Here is a 27713-nt window from a genome sequence, read left to right as displayed (position 1 = left end):
TAAGACAGTATTTGTCTTGGGTGTAAGTAACATAAATAGAAATGACTACCTCGCACCGCTAGATGGAGCCACTTCACTACAATAAACCACTGGTGGCTGGAGATAGAGAGCGAGCTCAGCTGCTGTTTCACCCCCAGCTTTCATCCTCACTCCTCAGCTGTACGGAGCAGAGAGGAGCGGTGTTCAGGTGTTACAGGCGACCGGCAGAGCGTTTATTATGTGAAACCATCTGTACAAATAAAAAAAAAAACGGGGTAAGCAGCCCAAGAGGAGCCGCGATCAAACCACGTGATCAAATGCGGAAATTGTCGGGTAGAGAAAGTGTAGCAGAGAGGGGAGTGGAGGTTTTGGTGTCCGTTTGTGTTTTGAGCTGCTGGTGCTGTTACTAGCTGCACTGTCTCCACCAACAAGCACCTCCACACACACAGACGACCACGGTTTCTGCAGGTAGATGTACGACTTTCACCTATCGTGAATGAAGTAAGGTAAGAATGGCGGATAAGGAAAACAAAAGAAATGTTCTACGTTTGGCAACTTTTTGGGGAAATTAACACCTAGCAAAGACAGCTCGTTAACACAAATTGATGTTCATGTTGCTGTAACTAATGTGTAAACTGTATTGTTAATGTGAAGTAAGTTACTTTTAGTTTATATTGATATCCAGTGGTGGAAAGTTGCTAAATATAGTTACTAAAGTACTGAACTTAAGTACAATTTCCTTTTTATGCTACTTGATATGTACTGCACTGCAGAGGGAAATCTTGTAACACTACTTTTTACTTCACTACATTAATTTAAAGCTCTTAGTTACAAGTTACTTTCCAGATTAGGATAACTAATTCAAAATATAGTCATCAAATAAATCATTACCAGCTCCAACTTTAAATTATAATCCAATGATATGCTATTTAAGAATCTGAAATGGGTACTTCTACGTTTGGATTCTTAAAGTTCACTCAGTTTTCAGTTTATTAGGTACATCAAGAGCTAAAACTGATACAGTCTAATGCAACAGTTCTGTTATAAATCCTACCTTCATGACGTTTACAATGTTGAGTTTTTATTGAAATCGTGGTAAAGGGGTGTTGATTGTACTGTATGATCATTCTGGAGGCTGCAGTTTGTGGTGCTGTCGCATTGTATTTTATGTTGGCAGGTTCTCCTAGTACTTTGTCCGTCCCATTCAAATCAATGCAGTTTGGCTAAACAACAGAAGCACCTCTTTGTATAATGCAGCAGCACAAACTGCAGCCATACAGTTGAATCAACACCTCTTCAACACAGTTTCAACAAAAACTGAACATTAAAACCTTCATGAATTTAGGAACTTTTGAGGGGCTGCTCTTAAAGGCTACATTAGTTTTAGTTTGGTGTACCTAATAAACTGGCAGTGTGTTTGTTTTATGTACTTTTTGTATGTAGAGCAGAATTAAAGAAGTTTGTACAAGGTATTAGGACACGGTAAAGCAGTATGTCAACAGAGTCCAGCAGTGTAAACAGAGCTGATAATGCTGTTGTTAATATAGTACAGTTTATTTTAGGTTTACTCATAGTATGATGTTCAGCAGGAATAAATAGATATGAATAGCGCAGTGAGTGAGACAGAGACCTCGGCTTATTGACTGGTGAGATATGGAACAAGAGCTACACTGTGCTGTATATAGGTTCATCAGTGTGGTGAGGTAATGTTAACCTCACAGTGACAGTCATGTTTCCCATCACTCCCAGCTTGTGCCTGTTTCACATGGAGGACAGAAAATCACTTCCCAAAAATAACAAGCATAAATTCAAAGCAGGAGCGGGGTACCTGTTGCTGCTCTCTGTGGCATCTGCAATTTTAATTTGACAACTGTGGCACAGAGCAGAGGGAGAGCTCTTGGTAACAAAGCCTTGGCTTGGCTTCCTGACTTAAATAAGGTGGTCATGCATGTAAATTAAGCTCAGGGCTCACACTCTTTGAAGGTGACTGTAGAAGGAACAAGTCTGTACAGTGCAGCTGTTATCACAGTGTGAATATACAGCAACAGCTAAATTAGTGATTTAAGCCGTTACCAGTTCTGTTCTTACTGATTATTAATAACTTGTTTCATCACATTTTTGCTCTTGGGTCACACCCATTCCTGGTTGACATTGCCAGCACATCCTGTATGTTACACCATGTTTGTATGTTCACACATAAAAATCAACTGCCCAGTAACTCCACACCACACTGATACGGTCTGGTACTTTTCCCAAGTTTTGTGGCAGCTGATTCAACCACCATGCAGCCCTCAACAGCTCTGCTTTAGAGCCTTTGAAGCTGCTGCAGAAAGAACTTGAAGAAAATTATAGACTTATAGCATAATTCAGGTTTATTACAACCTGGGCTACACTTATCAAGGTTTTACCATCATGTCTATGGATTATGATTATGATAACTTTGGGAGCACCGTGATCAGCACAAAAAACACTAGCAGTCAGATCACAGGTTGTAAACAAGCCAACAATATAGCCAAAATACCTAAAAAACTTTATTTGGAGTTAAACTGAACATAAGTGCTTGAAGACGTCTGTAATAATTACAGAGGAAAACAGTGTGAATGTTGTGCAAGTACAGTAGGTCAAAATGCAGCAAGGAAGTGATGGATATTTATATTGGACTTACAATGGATTACAATGGATTACAATGGGTAATAATCATCACTTTTGTTTCCTTTTCCTCTGAACTTTGGCAAACTGGGGTTTTTGTTAAAACTTGTGTGGTTGTCTGATTGCTTGTATATCCTGCCCTGTTGGATTCCTTTTTAATGATAGTACTATAGTCCCAGGTCTCAGTATTTAACTTGGTGAGTAAAGTCTGTTCATTACCAGTAGCATGGGTTGCCATGACTACAAAGACAGGTTTTACTTTAACATGCTGTGTACAGTGGTAGAGATCAAAGGAGATTCAATAGCTTTAATTCATGCATTTGATGTGATAACGGTCACCTACAACATTGATGCAAACACCTGTAAGATTGCAAAGTTTTTAAGACATACTTCACGTGTAACTGCAGCACTGCTCTCATGGCTGGGGGGTTGGGGGTGGGGTACATTTGAGTCCCACCAGTGGTTTTCTAATCATAGCGACCCATTTAGGTGCTCAAAACAGCACTGATATCTTACACTGCTAAAAGTGGACCATCCTCTGATCCTTTCTATTCTCAATGGATTTGACATTGTAAGTTTTTCTGTTTCATAAAGAAGAAGAAAAACGGCAACTCTGGGCCTGATCTTGGCTCACTGCGTCTTTGTTCCCAGTCTTTGCTAAAGCAAAAGAAGGAAGTGTAAGCCACAAGTGTTTCTTTTGGGGCCACAGGTCTCACAGCTGTGAGTAGTTCCTGTTAGAAAATGTGTAAAACGAACAATAAAACAGAAATACCAGCCAAAGAACAAGGTCAGACTTGGCTCAGTTGACTTCAGACCAGCAGCATCTTACTTTTGATATGAAGATTGCTTATCAAGGCTGGACAAATAGGAAATGTACGTATATAACTGCATATCTGAGCCTCATCTGTTAAATTTGGCAGAAAGAGTGAGAGAAAGCATTTTCGGTCTTCTTGCAGTCTGCTGTTGGCTGTTTTGGCCTGTGAATTGAAAACAACTCTCGAAAGTCATCATAGTACGGATACTGTAGACTTGCAGTCATCAAGCAGCAAGAAGCTTTTGCAAAAACTTGGCTGTAAGATGTTTCCTTGTTTAGAAACCACAGACAGTTTTGGTCATAAAAGGAAAGACTCCTCGAAGTTCACTCTTGAATACACAGTCAATAAATCTTGACCTTGATAAGGGAAGGTTGTGTGTATGAATCCTTATGCTCTCTAGTCGGGCAAACGGATCACATGTCAATGAAAACACAAAAACAAGATGGGTGTAGCACTATTTTTCAAACTTGGCACTCGGGGCAGGGGTTGTGTAATAACATAATGAGTTATTTGTGGTCATGTAATGCTTTCACCTGGTTTTTAATATTATGTAAAGTCACAGCTTTGGAGAAACTTGCCCCAGTGAGCTTGTATGTTATTGTTGTGTAACAGCAGTGAAAACGAGGCTGCTCTCTTCAGGGTGATTGCAGTAGATTAAATAGACCTGTCTACCATCCTCTCACTAATGTGCTGCCAGTACCTTGTCATTATGCACTTTACTGCCCACAGATATACTGTGTTTTCTATATTTACATATTTATATTAAGCACCTCACAGAGATGTAATGAACGTTCTCCATCTGTGCGAAGCCCACGAACAGCAGCTTCAGCCCCCACCTAATCCTCTTAGGCTGTTTTGTTGTTTTCCTTTAATTGAAGTCTCTGTCGGGAGTCCCTGATATTCCTGGCTTGACTAGTTCAGCACAGCTGTGCTCTCAGCTGAAATACAGGCTAACCTGAGGTCGTGGATTTAGGAAGAAAAACACCCTAGGAAGCTTACTGTGGCGAGTGGCTATTTCCCATTTTATTCCTCTCTCATGTACAACCTTCACCTCCTGCCTTATCTTCTTCATGCTCCTCTGTTGATCTAATCATTGCCTATTGTTTCCTGTCTGTTTCTCTCTCCCACTATCTGTTGCTAAATGCATTGCTCTCATCATTCTCCTCTCAATTCTAACTTGTTTTGCAGGGTTGCTCTCAGGTCAGACTGCTGAGATGACAAGGCTGTGACAGTGTATGTCCAAGTGTGTCTCTACTGGACCGATTCCTGTGACATGGCCGCTGCTAAGAAGGGTGAGTTTTTATTATTCTGTTCACTGCTTGTTGTAATTTCCATGATCTTCACTAACTTTTCATATTCAGGTGTTCTTTTAAGCAGCAGTAAGTCATGTAGTGATTTTCCACATTTGGGAGGCAGACTGGACAAACTGTTTAATATTCAGGGTACAGGCAGCCAAGGCTAACCCAGGGTCAAAATGTATGTGTCTCTGGATTAAGTGAGTTAGTGAATAATTGAGTCCTCTGCCAACAGGCTGAAAAATGAGTTGCATATGTGTATTTAAGAGGAAGTGAGGCAGGTCAGGAGAAAGTCTTGACCACTGGTCTGGGAAAGGAAACCAGCCCACTGTTAAACCCACTGCTAAATCCAGATCTGATTTCCCATAGGCCCTGTTCAGTTTCAATCTTCTCCTTTTAGGTCTTCCGTCTCTTTTCCTTACATTTGATTTTGAAGGTTCAGAATCAACAACACTTTATCCTCAGTTGTAATTTTGATGGCAATGATTTATTAAAAGTTTACATGTGTATGTAGTAGAGGAAATCACATACAGTTCAAAGCTACATTGTGGTGCACAAGATGGATTACCTCCATTGCATATAAGCCCTTTGACCCAGCCAGGAAGTGATCATAATGTTTGAAGCTCTATCCTATAATCTGCTGTAGGTGAATTACTTCCTTAATCTTTGTCCTGCATTCAGTGTTTCTTAGGACTGACGGGTGTAATAAAAGAAAAAAAAAACAGAGTGACAAATTCTTCAATATTATTTATTGTTGTACAGAAAAACCCCAAATTAACCTTTTCACCAGTGAGACAGCCTTGAGCCACTTCTGGAAGGTTAATCAATTAAATTTAAATTCACAATCAATGTTTCTTTCAGTTGGGTATCATGGGAAAAGGGTGTGTAAGTGGTGGCGGGTCAATGTCACCAGCTTTATGACAGATTTTTGTTGAGGCAAGCAAATTTATTTCCTCAAAAGCGGGAATGTCAAACAAAACAAACTGGAGTTGAGGTTGGCAAGAGAACGACCTGGGAGAGAGCAGTAAATGATTCAGCTAGTTTATACAGTGTTACTACACTGAATAAGCCTCCTCGTTTACCCGGCGGAGTATGGGTACTTGTTGTCTTCAAGGACCACTCTGCAGGCCTTTGTTCTTTTTGATAAGGTCACTGAATGAAGGGCGGCAGCGAAGGGAGCCTCTCTATTGACTTCATGTTGATGGCATTTTACAAAATGTATTTTTTTATGTGTCTCAGATGGACTGAAATGTCATAGGAAGAGTGTTTGTTGCCTTTTTTGCAGGGAGAGGGAGGAATGTATTATCATGTTGAGGAAAATAGTTTATATATGAGTGCTCTGATGCTTCAAAATTGTGTAGCTTAAGTCTAATGTGGAGAAATTTGAGTACATATTTTCTTAGCTTTTTGAAAACCACATTTTTTGGCACGTGAACGTTAGAAGCTTTTTGAAAATATCGACATATGGTGGTCAACTCTCATACAGTCTACTGCCACTTAGTAGTGTGATGAAGAAACAAGGTCTACAATTAACAGTTCTTTTCATTTTTGATTCATCTGCAGGTTTTTTTCTTTAATGAATCAATTGATTAATGTACAGAAACCAACAGTCCAAAACTCCAAAATGTTCAGTTTAGAGTGACATAAGATAGAGAAAAGCAACAAATCATCAAATTGAAAGAGTTGACTCACATAGTAATACTGAAAATAGTAACTGACTAATTGTTTTCTCTTTAAGAAGAAGAGGCAATCATGGGTTCCTCAGTTTTTCCTCTGTAATCACTTATTTCAGCTCATTGCTCATCAGCTCATAGTACAGATGTCGTCATTGACATATTTTTGTGTTTCTGTTGTGAGATGACTCCACAAGTGTAAATTAGTGACAGATCACTGGGCTTAAGGGAGCTGTAGAGGAGGTGCAGAGAGAGAAGGGAAGATAAAGACAGAGATGAGTTTGTGCAGTCTAAACTAAAAGGCTGCCCAGCAGTACACTTAAAATATGATGGATTTTTTTTTAAATACAAAGACTGTTGCCACATGTGGCAGTGCGAACAGATGCTAGACTCCCAGGTGTGTTTGTTTATTGATGTCCTCACCAGCTGTTGGAGCTTTTGATTTGCAGTGGGAGGAGAGACAACTCCAGTTTATCAAAACAAGAAGTAAACCTAGAAAACATGCTGGCCACAGTGCTTTTTGGAAAAACCAATCACATAGCACAGCTGATCAATGGCGTAGGAGTGAAAAAGTTCAGTTGTCCAGCCTGCAAATGCTGCATTGATCAAAACCAAATGTGGTCCTTCTTTTTGGTCCTGAACTTGTTGTTTTTCCTGCACAAACATGTAGATTTTGGTTTTATTTGAAAGATTTCAGAGAGAAGAAGGCAGAATATTCAGCAGAATAGAGGCAGATACACTGACGGATAGATTAGTGAGGGGACAGAAGCAGACAGAGATTAATCTGAAATAAGACAGTTCAGCAGGGTGTGCATGTGTGTGCACGTGTGCGTGTTAATTTGTGCATGCACATGCAGCTGTCTGGTTATGGGTTCTGCCACTACTGAGAGGGTAAGTGTTGGTGTGTGTCCCCGCTCTTGCTTTGTCTGGGATTACAAAACCCATCTAAAAGGCCGCAGAGCTCAGTATTGTGATAATGAGCCTGACACAGAGGCTTGGCCCAGAGGTCTACTTCTGCCTTGATACTGTTGGTGTATGTGAAAGTACATCAATATAAAGTGAAACGACAAAAGTCAGCACTGAGTGATGGAAAAAAAGGGAAGTGATCACTAAATAATGTAATAAATTGTGCCAGTGACAGATATGTTTTTCCTGTGTAAACAAGGTAACAACCAGCTGCCCTGTATGTTAATAACCATGGTGATGACAATGGAGATGAGACCTGAGGATGGTACAACACAATGCTCAGTGTTGCTGCATAAACACTGTGCAACTGATATGTTAGCCTTAAGAAATTAATAGCATTTTCAGGTTCCAGATAGTTGATCACATAAAGATAAATCAGTAGTACCGAAACATTGCAAAGTTAGGAATGATTTGCTCGTGTTACATTTTACATCATGTCAGCAAGAATCACATTTATGTATCTTGTCATGAGGTGATGAGTTTAGTTTTTATTCATGTAAATTACTGCTGAGGCTGAGCCAAGAGGATTCCTGAGGACAGGACAGGTCAGGACGAGTAGAGCTGCAACACTCACTGCTGTATACATCTTGATGAGTGACTAGTCTCGCATAGCCAGACCCTGTCTCCACAGTGCTGTCTGCTGCTACTTAGATTCCTAGAGTGGGAGGAATTATTTTGGATGTACGAACAGTGTACGGTGATTGACAAATGGAGCACCTCCAAGGCTTGAGTGGGCGCGAAACTCTCCCCAGTTTAATCATCAATACAGAAGATGAACAACTAAGAACCAACCATCACTGAGATTAAGCTTCTGTTATTCTGGCCACTCACTCTTGACAAACTGAAGATAAAGATTACACTTATTAGACAACTAAAAACAGATTTATTTGGCAATTATGGCTCTGTGTTTTGTTCCCAACAATGAAGCATTTTGAATTTTCAACAGCTGTGATTCGTGCCTCTGGCTGGCTTCATAGCAACAGCAGCTGAGGCACAGGGGTATCCAGTCAGTTTTCCAAACCAAACTGATGGAAAAACATGTTTTCCCAGAAACAAAGTTGAACCAATTTGTATTGTATTTTATTGTTGAAGAACACTGAATATATCATTAAAAGAAAACTTTGTGATAGGGATTTATATTGGTGGGAGAATAGTGATGCAGCCAATGATCACCTCACAACTTGATAAAGAAAAGAAAAAGAAAAATACAGTAAATCATTATAAAGGGAGGAAATAGCGAAAGAAAGCGGCTGAGAAAGCTTAACTTCCAAAGCCACCTTTGAGGAATCCTTGTAATAATGAATTATTAGTTGTATATCAAATTTAAATTAAGATTATGTCAAAATTAAATAATGTATCCACAGTGAAAGAACAGCATAGCTCCATACACACATCGGTTTTGAATTGATTTCTGAAAATGGCCATATGCTTTGTTGTCCTTGGGGAGAATTGGCATCAATCTGCAGACCACCTACACCCACAAACATCACGCTCTGTACAATAAGACTGTGTGTGGTTCTGCAGTGTGCTTTGAGGCATGTTTGATTGCAGTTCTTGTTCTGTAAAAATACACATAACATTGTTGCCGTCCATCCGTTTCAGGCATTTCTCCCTGTGGAGGAAGCTGGGCTAAATTAGCAGAGCTGAATAAAGAGTTTTACATTTCATGCTTCTGGGGATTTTGCATTAGCTAGTTCTCAGATTTATTGAATGGATAATTTCTCATGTTGGAAAGAAAGTTCAGTTAGACTCATTACAAATGAAAGCGCCCTCTCTTTGAATGGTATAATACCCTTTCAACTCTAACTCCTGATAGACGGCCTCATAGTACGAAAGCGTGTCATTATTAAACCTCGTGTGTGCCAAGTGAACGTAATTACAGTCATGGAACCCTATTGTATGAACCTCTAGGTCTCTTGCAAAAATCCTCTTATAGTGGGAGTAGTAACTTCAAATAGCAGGTCCAATCATGTGATTAGATCATTAACTTAAAGTCTTCATATGGAGAGTCTTTCTTCTCTAGAAGGAAAAACACCCCCTGAGATATTCTTACAGAATACTTTCATTGGTGTGTGATGTTAAATGCAACATCTGTGAGTCAGAAGCTCTTAAATTCAACTCCTTCCACTTCCACTTGTGTGACTAACCTTAACCCTGAACTTTTTAGAAAATAGTTGGTGGAGGAAACAGAGTACAGAAAATAACACCAGTCTTTCTGCTGACAATCCTGAAGTGTAAGCACTTTCCACTCCCATGTGAAGTGCACCAAGTGCACCAAATGAAAGGATGCAGAGTCAAAACTGAGTAGTGTCTGACTTTTCTGAATAGTAAAGGAGGACTTCCATGTTTTACTAGAAATTTGAACATTCATTTTAATGTGGGGAAAAAAATAACATGTAACTCTATTGTCTATAAGGGCATCAGAACATTGACCTTGTGGTCCAGTAGAGGGCGCTCTTAAAATTCACCATAAGCTTGACATAGTCCTGCCATTTTGAAGCATTTAGCCTTCTACGCTGTACATGGCAAAGTTTCCAACAATGACATGGCTGTTTGCTGACTTTCTAAAATGCAATGCCTCACTCTACATTGACTACAAATCTCAGGACTCTCCTGCTAACCTAAGTGAGGCAGTGAAGGCACCAGAAATGAGTGGAGCAATGTCAGCTGTACGACCTCATCAGACTTGTCTCCTGATGCTCATTAATGAATATTGCTGTATGAAAGGGTATATGAGTTGCTTTCAAATTAGTTTGAGCAGATTATGCCCCAGTTCGAACTTGACTTCATGAAGTATCGGCCCTTGTGTAGAACGAGAGCTGTGGAGTGACTTTTGTAATTAGAACAGTGGAGTGGTGGAGCCAAACTATGTGCAGGAAGGATACAACATTAAGCTGTTGAAAAGCCTTTTCAGCATGTAAGACAAGAAAGAGAAATATCATGAAAGATGATCTACATTTGTACATGTATGCAGTCGTGAGATAATACATCAGAAACCACCATGAAACTATTCAGAAATGCTTTGTACGTCATCAGTAGCTGTGTTTGATGTTAAAGATATTATTAATCATTCAATAAATTAGTTTTATATTCTTTCCTATCAGCCTTATCTTTTATAAGTAGGTGTCACTTTATTCAAATGGTAGACATATTAATTTGGGAAAGATCCATTATTAAAGTAAAAGCTGTAATATGTTTTAGCTTTGAATTTAAATGAGGGCACAACATCAGATAAGCAAACTCATTTTCAGCCACTGGCACATCCCTGACTTGATATCTTTTATCTGGATTTGGGAGAGACTTGGGAGATTGCAGCTTCTAGGATCACAGCAATAATAAATTCTGTTTTAAGTTACTGTACGCCTTGCATTATCTTGTATTAGAACTTCCATTAGGGGATATTGGTAATACCACAAGGTGTTCTATGCTATCAAGCAGCAAACAGCACTCTTCATTTCCACTTTCCATTTCTGCACACTGATCCTGCACATATGGAACATGATGTAACTCCTGAACTCATTATTGTGACCCACATTGCTGATAGCAAGGATTTCTAATCTCTAATATGAGTCTGAATAAAAGTTTAATGGAACCAGGCCCAAGTGGGACAGTAATGGCCTGTGTTCCATGTAATGCAAGGATATAAGTCAGGGTTTGAATTTGGTTAAATGGGCTGGAGCATTTATGCACTATAGGATTGGCTCTTCAATATTAAACACAATGTATTTTAGAACATATAGACACTGGGGTGTAATTAGCTTTAATATAAACTGCATCCCTCCATATATCCTTCTTTCTGCTTTCCAAGACAGACTAAGGTTTGTTTAATTTAATAACACTGCCAGACCACACGTGCTGTTGTTTTGGAATGAGATGTTCATTGTTCTTGTTTTTATTGATTTAATCTCCAAGATAAGTGTTACATTATTACTAGGCTCTGCTCTCTTAGCTTAATAATTAATGCAGATGGCACCAATTTCACCAAATGTTGGCTTATCATGACTTGGCAGAGGGAGTCAGATTTCTCTTCTGATAGATAAAAGTCTTATGTTTGACTTAAAGGAGTATTTTCTGGTCCAGATATGGAGGTGAAAAAAAGCCTCTGCCAATAAATGTGAAGAAAGAAAAGACATTTTATAACTTTAAGGTGTTTTTTTTTCTTTTGGAAAAAAAAGACTTCAAAGAATAAAATCTCCTCAGCTGTCAGGTTGGCAAGAATACCTGATTAAAGTTTAAACCTGACTTAAAGGCTCTGAAGCAATGTGCTTAAAGCTGCATTCTCGATTTTCTTCAACAAGCTCTAAACACAACACAGACACAGTGAGTCACTGTTTCACATTACATATAGTCATTTGATCCATTGTTTACATGAAAATATTGACCAGAACAGCTTTAAAGTCATATTTCAGGTCTGGCATATTAATGGGAGAGATGGCCTTGCTTATAAATGTTAGCAAGGGGCGAGGCATTTTAATAGGCAGTAGCTAACTATAACTTTATACGCTATCTTTTAATAAACCATGATTTAATCTAGTCATATTTAGTCATCTTTGTAGCTGTTTTCACTCTGTCTTTAAAAAAGAAACTTTTGTTACCTTATAGTTGCCTGTTCAATGTGGTGGTGAAAATGCCTTGTGTTTTCAATGTCCTGTGAGACTGGATATAAATACATCCTAGCCAGAGAAGCAGGGACAAAAGACCTGACGTTAAACTCTTAGACTCTGAAGTTAAATGGTGTATTTTTTATTTTAGAAGGTGATTAGACACTGAGAAACACAGATAGACATGCATATCTATGCCTTGTTGTCACACAGGGTTTGAGTTGGCAATCAGTGATACTGGCTAGAAAACAAAGCTCAAGCACGGTGGCCATATTGCTGATTGGAGCACCTTTGAAGTTTTGAATAAATAGAGGATAATTGGAAGGATGGTAATAAGTAACACAGTGCCCAGGAAGTGTGTGTGTGTGTGTTTGTGAAATAGACAGTTTGATGTTGGATATGGTAATCTCAGAGTCACACACAGACACTGCAACAGAACTTTTCCAAAAAGTCTCTATGAGAAATGGCATTTGAATTCAAATGATGGATAAGTCCTGGGGGCTCTAAAAGGACATCCTTCTATTAATAGAATATTTAATAAACATTTGAAAGGTTGTTTAAGTGTCACAGAGCAGGCCAGCATACAGTACTTTTGGCTTTGTTTATCCGTCTCTTGTTGTTTAGCTTCTGTATATGTTTTACACTCCTTTTACGTCTGGGGAAAATGATGCTCTATAATCAGACCCAAAGCTCTGTGAGCAGAAATTCAGACAAATTGTTTGTCTCCGAGAATTATTATTCTTTGGGAGGAGGGGGTTTATTTGAAGAACAAGTCTCTATTCTCCCACACTTGGAGTGAATGCCTGGGCAGGAGAACAATAAATATCAGCATGTCTCAGTGTCACAGGAGAGCAGCAAAACCTAAAGGGAAATAATACGTTTAGCTTGAAGGTCTAAACTTCTTTAACCCCTTTATTTTGCCACAGAGATCCTGTAGAGACTCTGTAATGTAATATTACTGGGAAGAGTAGTTTGATGGCACACTGTATTTGCTTTCAGTATAAGTGTTGCTATATACTACATCATACAGTGTTATTTTACACAGTAGTGTGCTAACTTTGTGGGGTGCATGGAGCTGACATCAACCCCATCCAACATCTTTGGGATGAACTGGAGAGTCAGGCTTCAGCACCTAATGCTCTTGGGGCTGAATGGGAGCAAAATCCCTGCAGCCATGGTTTCAAAATGTTAACAAAAACACCACCTACTCTTTATAATTTTCCTCTTTTTAAGTTGTGACTCCTCCACCTCAGCTGTCACCTCAGTTTCACCATCTCTTGCTTGTTTTCTCCCCATGCTTTTCTGTGTATGAAGAAATCTTCTCTCTGTCCTTCAGTCCTGTCAGCACTGTTCCCATGATAACAGCACTGAAAACTCTATATGATGGGTATTCTGCATTGTATGTGTGCATAAGTACTTGTCTTTGTGTGCTTTGAGGCCTTAACAGCTTTCTACAGCTCCTTGAGCATTCAGACTACCAGAGCAGGTTTGAGTGATTGCCGTTACTCTGCTGCACACTCCATTATGTCACTAAAAGGAGTCAACTGCTGCTGTTTGAAATGGACTTGAGTGTCCGTGTTCACGTTTATATCTAACCTTCAGCGGCTTTTCTCTCTTCCCCCTCTCTCAGGTTGTGGAAAGGCAGGAGGTGTGCGCTTCTCAGAGGAACCCCCCGCTGCCGGAGCCCCATCGCACGTTCACTTCGATGAAAAGCTGCATGACTCCGTCGTCATGGTGACCCCGGAGGATGACAGCAACTTCATGGTCAAGGTGTGTTTAACGTTGCAATATCCTGACACTTGATAGCCTCAGCTGATGAGTGGGATCTGTTTTGAAATCTGTTTCTGCTCTGGCTGCATGTTCTGTTTGAAATTCAGCTCCTGTGACTCAATTTGTGATTCCCGCAAAAGAGAGGACCTTGCCCCCGACCTCTTACCGTCAGTGTTATCATCAGTCACTGCAAGATCACATCTTATAGTCGACCCACTGGAACATGCTAAGTGCACAGTGGTAGAGATAATTCATTTGTCCCCCTTTCTTTTTTTTCTCTTCCCATCAGTTCTGTTGTAATCACACAAGAGATAAGATTTTCTAACTCAAGAATGATGGCATCACGAACAGATTAGAGTGAATTTGTGCTGATTTCATTCCCACTAATAATAGTATTAATCAGCATGATTTTTGTACACACACACTGGACAATAAACTCAGCTTCGACCAGCATTTAAAGGGCATTCAAAACCATCTGTAAGCTCAAAGGACTCTGTCGCCCCGTCCCCATCTCCTCCCACTGTTGCACCAAAGTATTGTTCAACCCGTCCTGCTTTACAACTCCACCTGTTTCTTTGCTCTCCAGCACAAACTCATGCATAACCAACACTGCTGCAGAGATCATAGATCTCCCTGCACCCAGCCCCTCAGAGCTCAATTGTAAGGCCGTCACATGCATTGCAGATACAATAGCACAGGACATCACACGCCTACACAACCTCCACTTCACTGTGCTGCCCTCTGGGTTCAGGTACTGCTCTGGTATCTGTAGCCATAGCAGCTCCAAATAGAGTGATTCACTGAGGGAACTATGCATCTTTTCCTCATGTTGTTTTAACCTGTTGCTGTTGTACTTCACATATTTCTGTTTGTCTCTGATGATGTGTGTACTGCTGATTTTACCCCGCGATGTACAGTGCTTCAAAAAAGAAGTTCACCCCTTGGAGGACGGTAACTAACTAACTAAATGAGTCATTAGGTCATGCATGACATATAATTTGCATGACAACATAAATATTAATCTGCACGGGCTTTAAAAGGGTTAATCTGATTATTTTTTGCACTTTACTCACAGTAAAGCCTTAAATGTGTATGCTCTATCTATAGAGCACATCAAATGTTGTAATCATATGATGATCAGGCATGAAATAGTTTAATCTAAAGGAGTCTGTGCTGAAATACTGGAAATGTAGAGGCACTTCTTTATAAGATTCTGATTAGCTTTTTCCCCAGGCAGTTATCATCTGGCATCATCACATGCTCCCCTGGATCAAAAATGATCTGCAGTAGTTTTCTTCCAGCCCACAGACATTATAGAGTCTCCATCTGCATCATAGACACCATGTGCAGCAGATATAACTTAATCCAAGGCCAAGTTAATTGTCCCGTCGGGGTAATAATATCTCTGTGGACTAGATTCACAATAAAACTGTGTACCGTTTAAACAAAAGAGAGCAGGTTGGACAACACTGGGAGGCAACAGCTTAATGGTTGGTTGCCAACACAAAATATGAAAAAGGCACAATATTCTGAATCATTTCATCTTCAAATGAATCATGAACCAAGCTGCAACACCAAAAGACATAGTCAGACGTATTACCACCAATCAAACAAAGTAGTCATTTTTAAACTGATATTAAATGAAAGTGGTTTCCTTTGGAGAAACAACTCTACCTTCTCACAAATTCCACCTGTGTTTCCCACTCGCCCTGACAGTCTCGTAACCAGTCATAATTAGGGTCTTGACTTCCCTCGCTGCCCTGTTTTTCAAGTGGTGGATATAATATTAGAAGGTAACTCTTTGAGCTAGTGTGTCAGTCCGCTCACGAGCATTGATAGGTTTTATCTGTGACACATCCAGGAGAAGATTAAAGTCTTTTCTCATCACTGTTAATCTCCTCTGTCGGCTATAGAGGCACATAACAATAATATCAGACTTCTCATCTTTTCTCTGCTGTCAACTCTTAAACTCTGGAGGTGCTCAACTCAAGAGCCAAACAACGACAATGGAGCGTTGGAAGTCTAATAATCAAAACCTTTTTAGCCATACTAGCATGTAATGTTACACATGATAGAAATGTGTGCTTGGAAAAATAGTTGAAACTGATCGTAAAAAGTTAAAATAAAACATAAGGAGTAATGGTGGATCATCTTGGGAATAAACGATACTGAGTAGCCTGGCCTAAGAGGTTATCCTCAGCTGTACATTTTGTTTACTAATTAGCAAAAGTTAGCAAGCTATGACACTTGACATTGACATTATACCTGCCAAACATCAGCTTGTTAACATCGGCACTGTGAGCATGTGCTAACATTTAGCTCAAAGCACTGTTGTGGCTCACAAAGACTCCTAGTCTTGTTTTCAAATGTCAGGACGCCCAAGAGTATCACAAAAAGAACATTGTCGACAGTGTAATAATAACACCTTATGCACAAGCAAATCAGAAACACTGATCTAAATGTTGGTGAAAAGACATGCACACAGGCGGAGGACCAACCTCATGATTTTTCTAACAAGTCATGAATTTCTTCCTGTCCAAGTGGCTGGCACAGAAAATGAAGTGTATCTTAAGTAGCTCACATTTTCTGGATGGCTTTTGAAAAAATGTCCTGCCTGCAGGTAGAGTATGACCTAGAATCATTTATATCAATATAACAGAATGACTAAAGCTGTCTTTGTTCTCATTTTCTACCCCTTTGAATGCCACTGAATAACCCTAACCTTCTCACTCAGATGATAGATTCAACAAACAGCTCTGTCATTCCTCTCTACATTTTATTTCTCAGTGAAGGAGCTGGCATATTTAAAGGTTAGTATGACTTTTCCTGCTTTAAATTATACAGTATAATATGATTTCAGTATTTAAATGGTATAGATGCCCTAATAGTCATCAAATAGAGACCTTCAGAGGGCTTTCAGGTTGCTTTTTCTTCCTCCACAATTTCTCAGTCATACTAAAATCCCAAAGGAAAGTTCTGTACATGCTGACTGTAACTAAGCCTTTCCAAGTGTTGAAACTAATTCACAGCAAAATCACTTTGCTTAAAAGCTGTGTGTGCACGCGTCGACCGACTGCAAACTTGGCTGTGACCTTCACAGTTACAGAGCAGCCCGTTTCGTGTGTGAGTGTGTGCGTGTTTCTCAAAGCTCTTTAAGCGTGCTCGAGAGTGGGCACAGAGTACTGTCAGCCCGGCGTCGTGGCTCATCGTGGAGCTGAGGGGGGTGGCGTTGCTATGGAAACGTCCGGGAGGGTTGGGGTGGGGGGGTGGGGGGTTTTGGCGATCCGCACAGGCAGACCGAAGATGAGGTGGGAGTGTGTGGGATGGAAGCGGCATGCATACAACAGCTGTATGAATACCAGTTCTTACAAAGGTTATTAAAATTTCACAGACGGGCAGGGTCACATCGAAACAGCACATAATACTTGTTTATTTTTCTTTGTGCGCGCTCTTGTTTCTGATTGAGGCAGGACATGGAAATGAGCAGCTGCCAGTGCTACAGTTATCAGCTGACGATGTGTTGTTGCAGAGCCCACACATTTTTAAATTCACATTGTTTTGTGTGATACGGGACAGCCAGTGTGCGAATGAACTCTCACCATCACTCCACAGGCAAACAATTCTGAAAGTTCAGTAGCTCTGGTTTATTTATTGAGCTATGCTTACTCTGAATACGACCTTAATTCAAGTTAGATAATCTGTGTGAACGAATGCCACTTTTACAGAACAAAACAACAACAAAATTTTATTTTCTAGCGTTGCTATAAACCAGGATTTAAAAGAGCGTATAAGTCAGTGTCTTATTCGCCGTCTGTGGAGGATTGCCTCTCTTTACTTCTCAGTGACATCATTCATGTAAGGTTTTCCAGTTTCTGGTCAACAACCAGTGTTTTATTTTCATAAGTACTGAATGAACTGTCTTGGTGAACTGAGATGACATATAACTTCATAAAATGTGTGGTATTTCCCTTCAACCTGACTAAAGAATTACACCATTGTTTTGGATGAACTCTCTGGGTGTATCCACCTTCAGCCGCCACATGCAGCAGACTCATAAACAAGAATGACTTTAAACTGCTTACTGACTGAAATGATGTTTAGTATCAGTTATTTTTTTCAGTTATCTCCTTTATTGACGCACTTCACAACCTGAACTCTGTTTTGTTGTTGTTATTGTCGAAATCCGCAGCATAAAATTCATAATAAGTCACATGTCAGAGACAGTTCAGTCTGTAGACATGCGTGGGACTGTACTCACAGAATGATTATTGTTTTTCTCTGCAGTGCTCCTCCAGTGTTCTCTCTCTCCCCTCTCACTTAATGCTGTTTGCAGCCTCTGCTCCGCCCGTTGCTTTAACCAGGGGTCGTGTGGGGCTGAAACTGCCGTTTTCAGCTCTAGCTGCAGGCGCTTTAGGCTTATCTCTTCGCTGCCTGCACTTCCCTGCTGTCTCCCTCTCTCTCTCGCTGTCTCTCATTTTATCCTGACTCCTCTGTGAGGCTTTCCTCACTCCTCTCTGTCACGATTCCCTCATGAATTTTTCTCTTTGCTAAAATTTTAGGCAGCTACCACTACATCATTCTTCACACCACTGTTTCTTTCACTTGTCTGCCATATAAACTCCTTTTTGTATGTGGGTATTAACAATTGTATGAATTTTATCATACCACCTGCTGTCAAGCAGTCTGAAAATTTATGTCCAGTCTGATGAACATTCTTGTTAATGGCTAATGATGAACTTTTGCCATTATCAGTATTTTTTAGATTAATAAGTTCATTGTTCAGTTTATAAAATGTTTGAAAATAGTAGGTGAAGCCTTTAGATTTAATATTCAGTGATGTAAAGCAGAAAAAAGAGCATATCCTCACATCTGAGACCACGAGCCCAACAAATATCTTGGTGTTTTTACTCAGTAAATGACTTCCATGATGAAATTGTTACTGAATAATGCTCTGTTGACTGACAACTGTAACAAGAGGATTTATTTATTGTATCAATAACTAAAGTGGGGAATCTTCAGTGTGAAGGAATCGTCTTTTAACTGAACTATCTAGGATAATAAATGTTGCTGAAAATAGGAGCCAGATCATTAATATTACCCCTAATAGTTAGTTAGTTAGCTCAGAACTTTACTTTCCGTGTTCAGCTTCACCAAACAGACAGTTTTAGGAGATGAACAGCTGCAGCATCTTTTTATACAGGATTCAGTCTCTCACTCGGTTGCATCTCAAGCTTCCCCATAACTTTTAAAACCACATGAACATGTTGAAAAATAAAATACTCTCCACCAGATTCTTATATATGATTTCCAGGAACTTTAGCTCTATAAGTAATAGTAGCTCATGCTTTCTTGAAAATATAGTCAGTATTTAAGTTAAGTTGACCATCAAATCACATTTTGAAGATGCTTAACCCTCCTGTTGTCCTTCGTATTCTGTTTCCTTTTTTCTTCTTACTATTATTCAGAAACAAAAGATAACCGTTTCAGAATCACAAATGTCATCCACAATAACAAATCCTACTACACACACACACACACACACACACACACCACACACACACACGAAGGCACACTGTCGGTCGCCGGGTCACTTTGACCCAGAGGACAACACAAGGGTTAAGTTTTGTAGTTAGTTCTTAGTTTCTAAGTTTGGGAATGGAGTATTGTTGTCATATACATGAAGGCTCTTGCTCTGCCAAAGAACAGCAGAGGTCAGAGAGTTTTAACTTTTCCATTTCTACCATACAAGAAATCCAGCTTGTTATTTCAATACGATTTAGCTCTTTCCTCTGGGGGTCGTTGTTGGCCTTCATCAGGCTGTTGGAGAGTCTCCACTACAGCCTCTACACTGATGTAGGAGGTGCAGAATTGAATAAGATTAGACTCTTGAACTGCTGGCAGATCCATTCACCTGGGATCAGTATTGTTGGAAGATTTTGGAGTTGAGTGAAATCCAGACAGTAATTCACATTTATTTCCCATCAGGCTAAAATTGCCAATCTGGCAGAGGTGAGGGGATTATTAAAATCACCAGAGCAATAAGTAATGATTTCAATTAGAGGGTTCCTTCAAGGAAAACTCAGCCCAACAGTGAAGTGTTTATGAGAATTACTTATCCATGTTACTCATAAAAATTAATCCTTTATTTGTTGAGCTGTAGTGGATTTATAGTATGTGACCTGAGGCCAAGCCAAAGCCTGTTTCCCCTCAGTATAAATCCCTCTTTCTCCATTATTCTCTTTTCAGCCCACCCCTCTCTCCCTATGGTACAGTCGGATTAGTCCAAAGTTTATGGGACTGAGAAAGAAGCCATTGTATTTCCGCCAAATCGCTAAATCTTCACTTGACTCTTCGCCTTTCAACCTTATGAGCATATCTCCCTCTCCCTTGTTGTAGGTTGGCTTCCTAAAGACGCAGCACCGATACGAAATAGTGTTCAACCTGCCCGAGGTCCCAGCTCTGGGGAAGGATGTGTGTCCGGCACCTGTGCCCAGTCCACACCTCCGGATCACTGATATCACACCGGCACCGGAGGGTAAGCTCGCAGGAGGATGCGGAAAACACAACATGAATAAACAACACTGTGTTTGTGCCTCAAATTAGTTTTCAAAATATGTTATAAAACCTGTGTCAAAGCAGAAAGAGTATCATTCAGAATTGTAGTGATATAACTTATTAGGTTTTTGTAAGCGTCTTGAATTTGAAGCAGTCTGACAAAACTGTATATTGTAGCTTTGTTGGGGTCTGCACAGTAGCTAGAGGTAGATAGACAGGGGGCGTAGTTTGTGTCAGATTGTTGTCACTCTGCCCCTGTTTAACCGGTTGTGGCTAAGAAAGATAAACCTGCTAATGAAGGCAGGTGCTTCCTGAAAATGACGGTTTGGTTTATATTACTGACGTGAGCAGTGCTGTTAATATCGTTCGTACTTTAACCACAGTATTCACAGCTCTAAGGGTGCAGGTTTGGTTCACAGGCTTTTCATCTTCTCCAGCCTTATCTTCGATCGATGAGAAGTTTTAGCCCTGAGCTGTGTCTGCAGTTTTTCCTCTTACGCAGCTTCCAGCCTCAGCAACAGCCACAAAGAGGATAGGGTAGAATGTATGTTGCCTGAGAGGCGAGACCCAGGGCTAAAAAAGACAGAAAATGACTCTCTGCTGCTCTAAAGCTTAATTGCTGTGAGTGCACAGTAATAACTTATAAACATATTAACATTTTGATTAACTCAGAACTTCTCCCATCTGGACTTCAGAGGTGGACTGAGGAAGGACACAGTTCAGGGGTAAAAGAATTAAACTGAAACTGTAAAAAAAAAAAAAAAAAGAGAGGAAAAAAAGTTGTGTACCTCCACCTCTTTGGACTCTTCTCCTCAACAATGTTTGTCAGTACAAGATCAGTGCTGTTTCAGAGTAAGATAGGGCAAAATTACCACAACATATCTGCACAAGCTGGATAAAGTAAGATCATATATCAGTACCAGACTGAAGTATTTCTCTTCTGCCTGCAGTTTCTGACCTTTAACCCCTCCCACACTTTGTAGGCTGAAGCCAACACATAAATGACACAGCAACATTATTACTCCACTATGTTACATTCTGGTGTGTCAAGTTTTTATTTTAATTCTGGTGTGTCAAGTTTTTATTTTAATTCTGGTGTGTCAAGTTTTTATCAGATCTCTCTTCAAGTATTCTTGTGAGGATGTTGCCTCAGGTCCTACAAGCTGCAAACAGAGCTCTGCAATGTGTTTCTTAATAGTAGGTTTTTGCCTGTCACATAGCACCTTATCTCAAGTTAAATTTCTAAGCCACTTACAATGCAACACTCATTCACTGTGTAATAAACAAGTTTTGTATGTGCTTATTTTTGTTGTCGGCAGATCTGAGTGAAATGTTTTGAAGTAATTGTGAGCAGCAGTGTTTCAGGCTGCACAGAGTACCAGATGGCTGAGGATTACAGCAGTAGACAGTTCAGACAGTGTTAGCTCAGCAATCCATCTCTGAGGAATCATAAAAACAAAACTGACTTTCCTATGTTTTCCCTGTTTGACTTGAATTCCTGTCACTCAGCGCTGTCACAGGTAAAAACCCCCAAACATCTGGCACCTGTGCAGGCAAAAAAAAACAAAAAACAGAAGCTCTATGAAAGAGGTGTAACAACAAACTTGAACATGTGTGAGTCTTTACTGGATTTCACTCTCACTGCTAAACCTGCTAATTTGGGCCAAAGGTGATCCTCTAATGTTTCTGGGAGTCGTGACCACTACGTGCCTGTAACCAAAGCAGGTTACTGACCTTTACTTTCAGCTCACTGTCACACCCTTTATATTACACTCTCCCTGTGTGTGTGTGTGTGTCAGCTGATGTTAAAGTGGTTCGTCTGTGTGTTTAATATAGTCAGCTGTGTTTATGTGTTTTTCATCATCTTGACATTTTGTTCCTTTGGCCTGACAGTGGTCTGTCTAGCATCAGTCTGATCCATGTTCAAAATATTGACACAGGCACAGAGACAAAGACAAAAATGTGTTTGTGTGTTGAAAAAACTTGGCAACTCACAGGAAACCCAATCTGTGTTTTCCAGGAGGTCTGAAGGTGACGTGCGAGTACATGGCCCAGCAGGAGGGAGTTCTGTGCGAGGAGGTGCTGCTGCTGAGTGAGACCAACGAAGACGCCTGTGTCAAAGTCAAAGTTCACGCCAGAGTCATGGGTGAGGCCACTTTAACAGTTTAAGTGACAATGATCTAATTTTTCTGTGCCATCTGTGTATACAGCTAACAGCCAGAGTGAGTTGGGTAAACACAGCAGGACATCTGTAGGTTGTGAAAAGTCTTAAAAAGCTTTGAATTCAGATTCCTCAACTTCCCTGTTTCTGTCATTCTGCGACCGGAGTGACCATGAAGAAGTGATAAAACCACAATGTCATAAACAAATTGCTTATACTGTCCAAACCAACAGTCTAAAACCCAAATACTCCATTTACTAAGGCAAGACCACAGTCATAACAGCAAATGCTTATACTAAACCAGAGCTTGAACCTAAATGATTAATTCATTATCAAAATAGCTGCAGGGACTTAACAATTAGAGGCCCAGTAGATTTACCACAACATCTGGGGGTCGCTCATTTCTGTCTGTTTTAATTTCTAAGTCAGAATTGACCAGGAGGTTGATCATGTAGTGTCTTCTCTGGTGCACTGCTGCCTCCTGCTGGTGAGTCTGAATTTAGGGTCAGAGTCACTTAAACAACACTAAATCACAAGTTCATCACCAACAGCCCTTAAAAATAAAGAGTTAAATTAACAAACAGATTTTTTTTTATGATAAAGTTTTATAAGAAACCAGCAGAACTTATATTGTACTGAAAATAAAAACACTAGAATATCAAATCATTGTTGAAGTGCTGTTTAAAAAGTTGCTCAATGGATTTAAATTTTAAAATAGAAATCTCCTAGACAATAAAAAACTGCTCTCCTACACTGTAGCTCTATTGTTCCTGCTATTTTAAAGCAGAGCCTGGAATGAATTTGCATTTTTCTCCACTTAAATCAGTGTCAGTGAGACTGCATTAGCTGCTGGTGTTTGTGTCAGCAGATGGAGAATTAGGGAAAGGGGGCGTATGTGTGTTTCCATCTGTGCCTGTGTAAATATAGTAGAACCTGTGTGTGTATTTCTGTATGCATGCATTTGTGTGTTTGAGGATGAATGGTGGTTCTGTTGGTGAGTGTTTATTTTTACTCACAAAGCATGGCCTGAACATCTGTCCAGATGTCTGTGGGTAATTGAGGCCTGGACAGCAACCAGATCAACGGATTAAACTCTATGTTCCATTACTACTCTTACACTGCACTGCTGCTATTAGATCAGTGACTGAGTGAGTATAAATTAACATCGTACTATAAGTAGGCTCAGTGTTTAGGCTGCTTTGAATATATACAAATCTTAAAACTTTCCTTATTAGATATTGTGCTGATTGTTGTGAAATTTAGCAGCGGTCAATACATTTTATGAAACTTATTCAAATCTTTGAGTTGTTTTTATGGGAATAATTAGTGCTGTAATAGTTAATAAAATAATAACACAACAAAAAATTGGCAACTGTTGATAAATGTTTAATCGTTTAAATCATTCATGTAGCAACTACAGAGATATTTGCTGGTTCCAGCCTCTGAAACCTGAGGATTTGCTGCTTTTCTATGTTTTATTTCATTGTAAATCAAATATCTTTGGGTTTAGACTGTTGGATGGATAAAATAAGCAACTTCCTTGAAAATTGTAAAGGGCAGTTTTGATGGTGTAGTAGAGATTGATGAAGGGGGGAGGGAAAAAAAAAAAAAGAAAAAAAAGAAAAAGAAAAGGTCATTGCATTGGCCGGGAATCGAACCCGGGCCTCCCGCGTGGCAGGCGAGAATTCTACCACTGAACCACCAATGCATCTGTGTGAGTCACTTGTGCAGTCCCGGAAGTGAACAGTGAGGTCAGTGCTCACTGTGGCACATTTACACGAGGTGAGACACACTAAACTTTGTGGTTTTGTGACAGATGGTTGAAAAAATGAAGCACAGGCAGTATTTACCAAAACTGACTAAGGTTAGACTCAAGGCACGATGAAAGAGAACTGCAGATCCTGATAGTACAGTGAATACAGTCCTGAGCTCCTGTGTCTTCTGTGATTTTATTTTCCTATCGTGCTCTGCTCTACTTGGGAGTGCAGACTTCTACGTGGGCGGTTTCTTATGGGAGGGTCGTGAGCTGTGTGTAAGCAGATACTTCCGTGAAGGAGGGGCGTGAGGGGGATCTGCTGTGCCTAAACAGAGCCTCTCAGTCAGGGCTTTCTCCCACACCATGTGCACACTGCAGAGACTGATTTGAAAATCAAGCAACAAGAGTTTATTCAGGGTTTATATTTAGTGAGAATATTCGCCAAAATCAGATCAGTTTTTATCCTTATAGATTTTGTTAAACTTTCTTTTCATCTGCGTCTCTGGCTAAAGTCAGTGGCTTCTCTCCAGCTTATGCAAAATGCTGCCACAAGACTTAACTAAAAAGACTTTATTATCAAAAAGAAGAGGGCAACTTTACTGTTTTTTGTTTATTTGCCTGAACATAAATATTAATTGCCAGTTATTTCTGCAAGTCTTTTTGCAATAATCTTTTCTCTGACTGATTGTGATAAAGTTAGTTGCTCTTGGAAAGTGTTTATTTTATTAGCACAGTAAACAACATATATGATGCCAGATCTGCCACAAAACTGAGGATGTGGAGCCTGAAGGAACTTGTGCTTAATATTTAGATTTTCTCTCTCTCTCTCTCTCTCTGGTTCAGATCGTCACCACGGTACGCCCATGCTGCTGGAGGGAGTTCGCTGCATCGGAGTGGAGCTGGAGTACGACTCTGAACAGAGTGACTGGCAAGGATTTGACTAAATCTCAAGTTCCTGCTCCTCTTTACAACCTGAAGTACACACACACACATATATACACACACACACACACCTGTCATAATAGAGCTGTACACCTACTAGAATACACACACCTGTCATCTTCACAGATAGGAAAAGAAACACACATGATTTTGGTGCCGTGTGCAGCATTTCTGTCACCAGTGTGGTTCACCCCAGGTTGAGTTCAGTTTTGGACCTCAGAGGAAGTGGATATCTGTGTCCTGAGAACATTTACATACAAAAACATTCCTTTCACCTCAACATCGGCAGCATCTGAACGGACATTTTGTCACATTCTGCTCCTTTTCCTGACGCTCCTCCTAATTTCCTTTGTTCATCCTGACTTCAACTGTATCCTCTGCTGCCATTCTGCGTTTTCCTTTCTGAACCTCTAGAGGGCAGCAGTGCTCTTTAAATCAGTGCAGCCTCAGATCTCCCTCACTGCCTCCTGCCGCTCCAGTTCATTGTTTTCTTTTAACTTGCAAAAAGTGCAAACTTTATCCCACGTAAATTTATAGTTGTGAGGGTGTAAATAAGGGCTTGTTTATTAATTTCAAAAGCTTGAAACTGAAGGAACAAATCTGCACAAATCAGGGAAATACAGCTGAACTGAGAAGTGGTGCTGAGCCTGTAATGTGTCAGTTTCACCACAAGGGGGCACTGCAGACCACTGCATTTAAAGCTCCTCAGTGTGAAAGCTCTGCTGCAGTGTTCACCCATGTTTCTCCATTTAAAGGAAAAATCCAACTTTGACGTTTTTAAACAGTTATAAAACTAAAGTCTGTCAGGTTCAGCACATTTCAGGGGTTGTAATGGACACTTCTTTACCTCAACCTACCCTGACTTCTTCTGTTTAGGTTTTATGTATTTTTTTTCCAGACTGCCTTTTAGTCAAACCCAAAGAATGGGCTGTGGAGTTGATTCAGGAAGTGTATATGATGATATCATGGAGAGTGAAGAGGAGTTTTCCTGTCATGAAAAATGGAAAGTAATGATGGATTTTCCCTGTGTACCATGTGAAAAGTAGTGCATCTATAGTGAGAGGCACTGTCTCTTTTATTGTGAGAAAGTGACGCCAAAATCTGAGGCCAACTGTTGATGTTTCAAATCACTGATTAAAAAATTTCTGCCATAAAATGTTTTCATAGTTTCGCTCTAAACATCTCCACAGAATTTGAACACTTTGGACAAAACCAGCAGCTGTTTTTAAGGGTATTAAATAGACCAGAAGTTATCAGTTATCAGCAGAAAATTAATCCACAGCTATTTTGATAATTGATTAAGTATTTATGAAATTCTCCAGTTCCTGCTTTAGAAATGAGAGTGCTCTCTTCATTTCTTTGCTTCACATCGTTGCAAGTTTAATCTCTTTGGGTTTTGGACTGAACAAAACATTTGAATGCATCATCTTGGTCTCTGGGGAAATTTTGATCAGTATTTTTCCAGTATTTTCTGACTTTTCATAGACCAAACTATTAATCCATTAATCCATCCATCCGTTGCCTATACTGCTTATCCATAAGGGTTATTAATCAATTAATCAAGATAATAATCATTAGTTTATTCGATGTAAATAATGATTGGTTGCAGCTTTAGCTGTAATGTGTTTTGGGTGGATGTTTCCTTTAAGAAAGCCCTGCTGCAGCCAGTCCAGTGAGGTTTAGGAGGTCTTTTGTTTAAATTCATGACGCCTTCAGAAAGACACACGCGACTCAAGTGCCTTTCATTACACCGCCCTGTTTTCACTTTACTTGAGCCTGATGTTGTTTTACCATCAACTGCACATCCTTAACTAACTACCAGACAAACACGTGCACCAGCAACAGGGAGGTGGAGTGAGTACTGGGACTGTACGTGATCAGACGAGGGAAAATAAAAAATAAATTTAAAAAAAGGTGTGTGGGTTCAGGAGAGTGTTACCGTTACAATCCAGCCTGTTTGTTGTCTTTCTAGTGTTTAATCCCACCACATCCACCAGCTTGCCTCAGTCAGACTCTGAGTCCCATCGCTTTTATCACAGCACAAGTGCAGATCAGAGAGTGAGAGTCGACAGGCATGATCACCATAACGGCCTGTCAGCTCGGCTTAATTTACATTTGTGCTTAAAGAGCAAGTGCCATGATCTGGCTGCACTGCCATCTTCCTACCAATACCCCTCTTCCTCTTTTTCCTTCTCAATAATCACGTTTCGTCATTTGTTTTTCTTTCTGTTATATCCTTATTGAATGCATTCAGCCTTAAAGGAAATGACTCTGTGTGTAATTTTTCTCTGTTAGACCGCAAGCTGTCGGTGTAGTACAGATTTAATAGATTTACTTGACGTTTGCTTGTGCATAATAGGTCAAATCTGGTCTGTTCCCTGTTAGTGTGAAACTAAAGTGCTCAGTAGGTTACTGTTTCAGGAATGTAGCAGTTTATTGTTGATATCTGCTCCCTGTGTGTGTGATTTGTATTTTTAATGTCAAAAAAATGGAATAAAAACATGTGTATGTTTGAGTTTTGTTACTTCTTGCAGCCTCTGTCAGTTCATTG

General features: G+C 39.9%; 1 protein-coding gene and 1 non-coding gene across 2 annotated transcripts; one reads left to right on the top strand and one right to left on the bottom strand.

Annotated features, from left to right (window-relative positions):
• The first annotated feature begins 152 nt into the window (after positions 1-152).
• On the top strand, positions 153-27677 carry adissp (adipose secreted signaling protein). Its single transcript, XM_018705193.2, has 6 exons — positions 153-485; positions 4632-4735; positions 13609-13748; positions 20145-20283; positions 22324-22449; positions 25064-27677. Exons 2-6 carry the CDS (start codon positions 4717-4719, stop codon positions 25162-25164), a joined length of 525 nt encoding a protein of 174 aa, XP_018560709.1. The 5' UTR covers positions 153-485; positions 4632-4716; the 3' UTR covers positions 25165-27677.
• On the bottom strand, positions 24102-24172 carry trnag-gcc (transfer RNA glycine (anticodon GCC)). Its single transcript has one exon. It is a non-coding gene; the product is annotated as a tRNA-Gly (tRNA).
• Positions 27678-27713: the final 36 nt, after the last annotated feature.

The sequence above is a fragment of the Lates calcarifer genome, linkage group LG14 (genome assembly GCF_001640805.2).
Source record: "Lates calcarifer isolate ASB-BC8 linkage group LG14, TLL_Latcal_v3, whole genome shotgun sequence".
Classification (NCBI taxonomy): Eukaryota; Metazoa; Chordata; class Actinopteri; family Centropomidae; genus Lates; species Lates calcarifer.
This window is presented reverse-complemented; position numbering and strand designations above follow the sequence as displayed.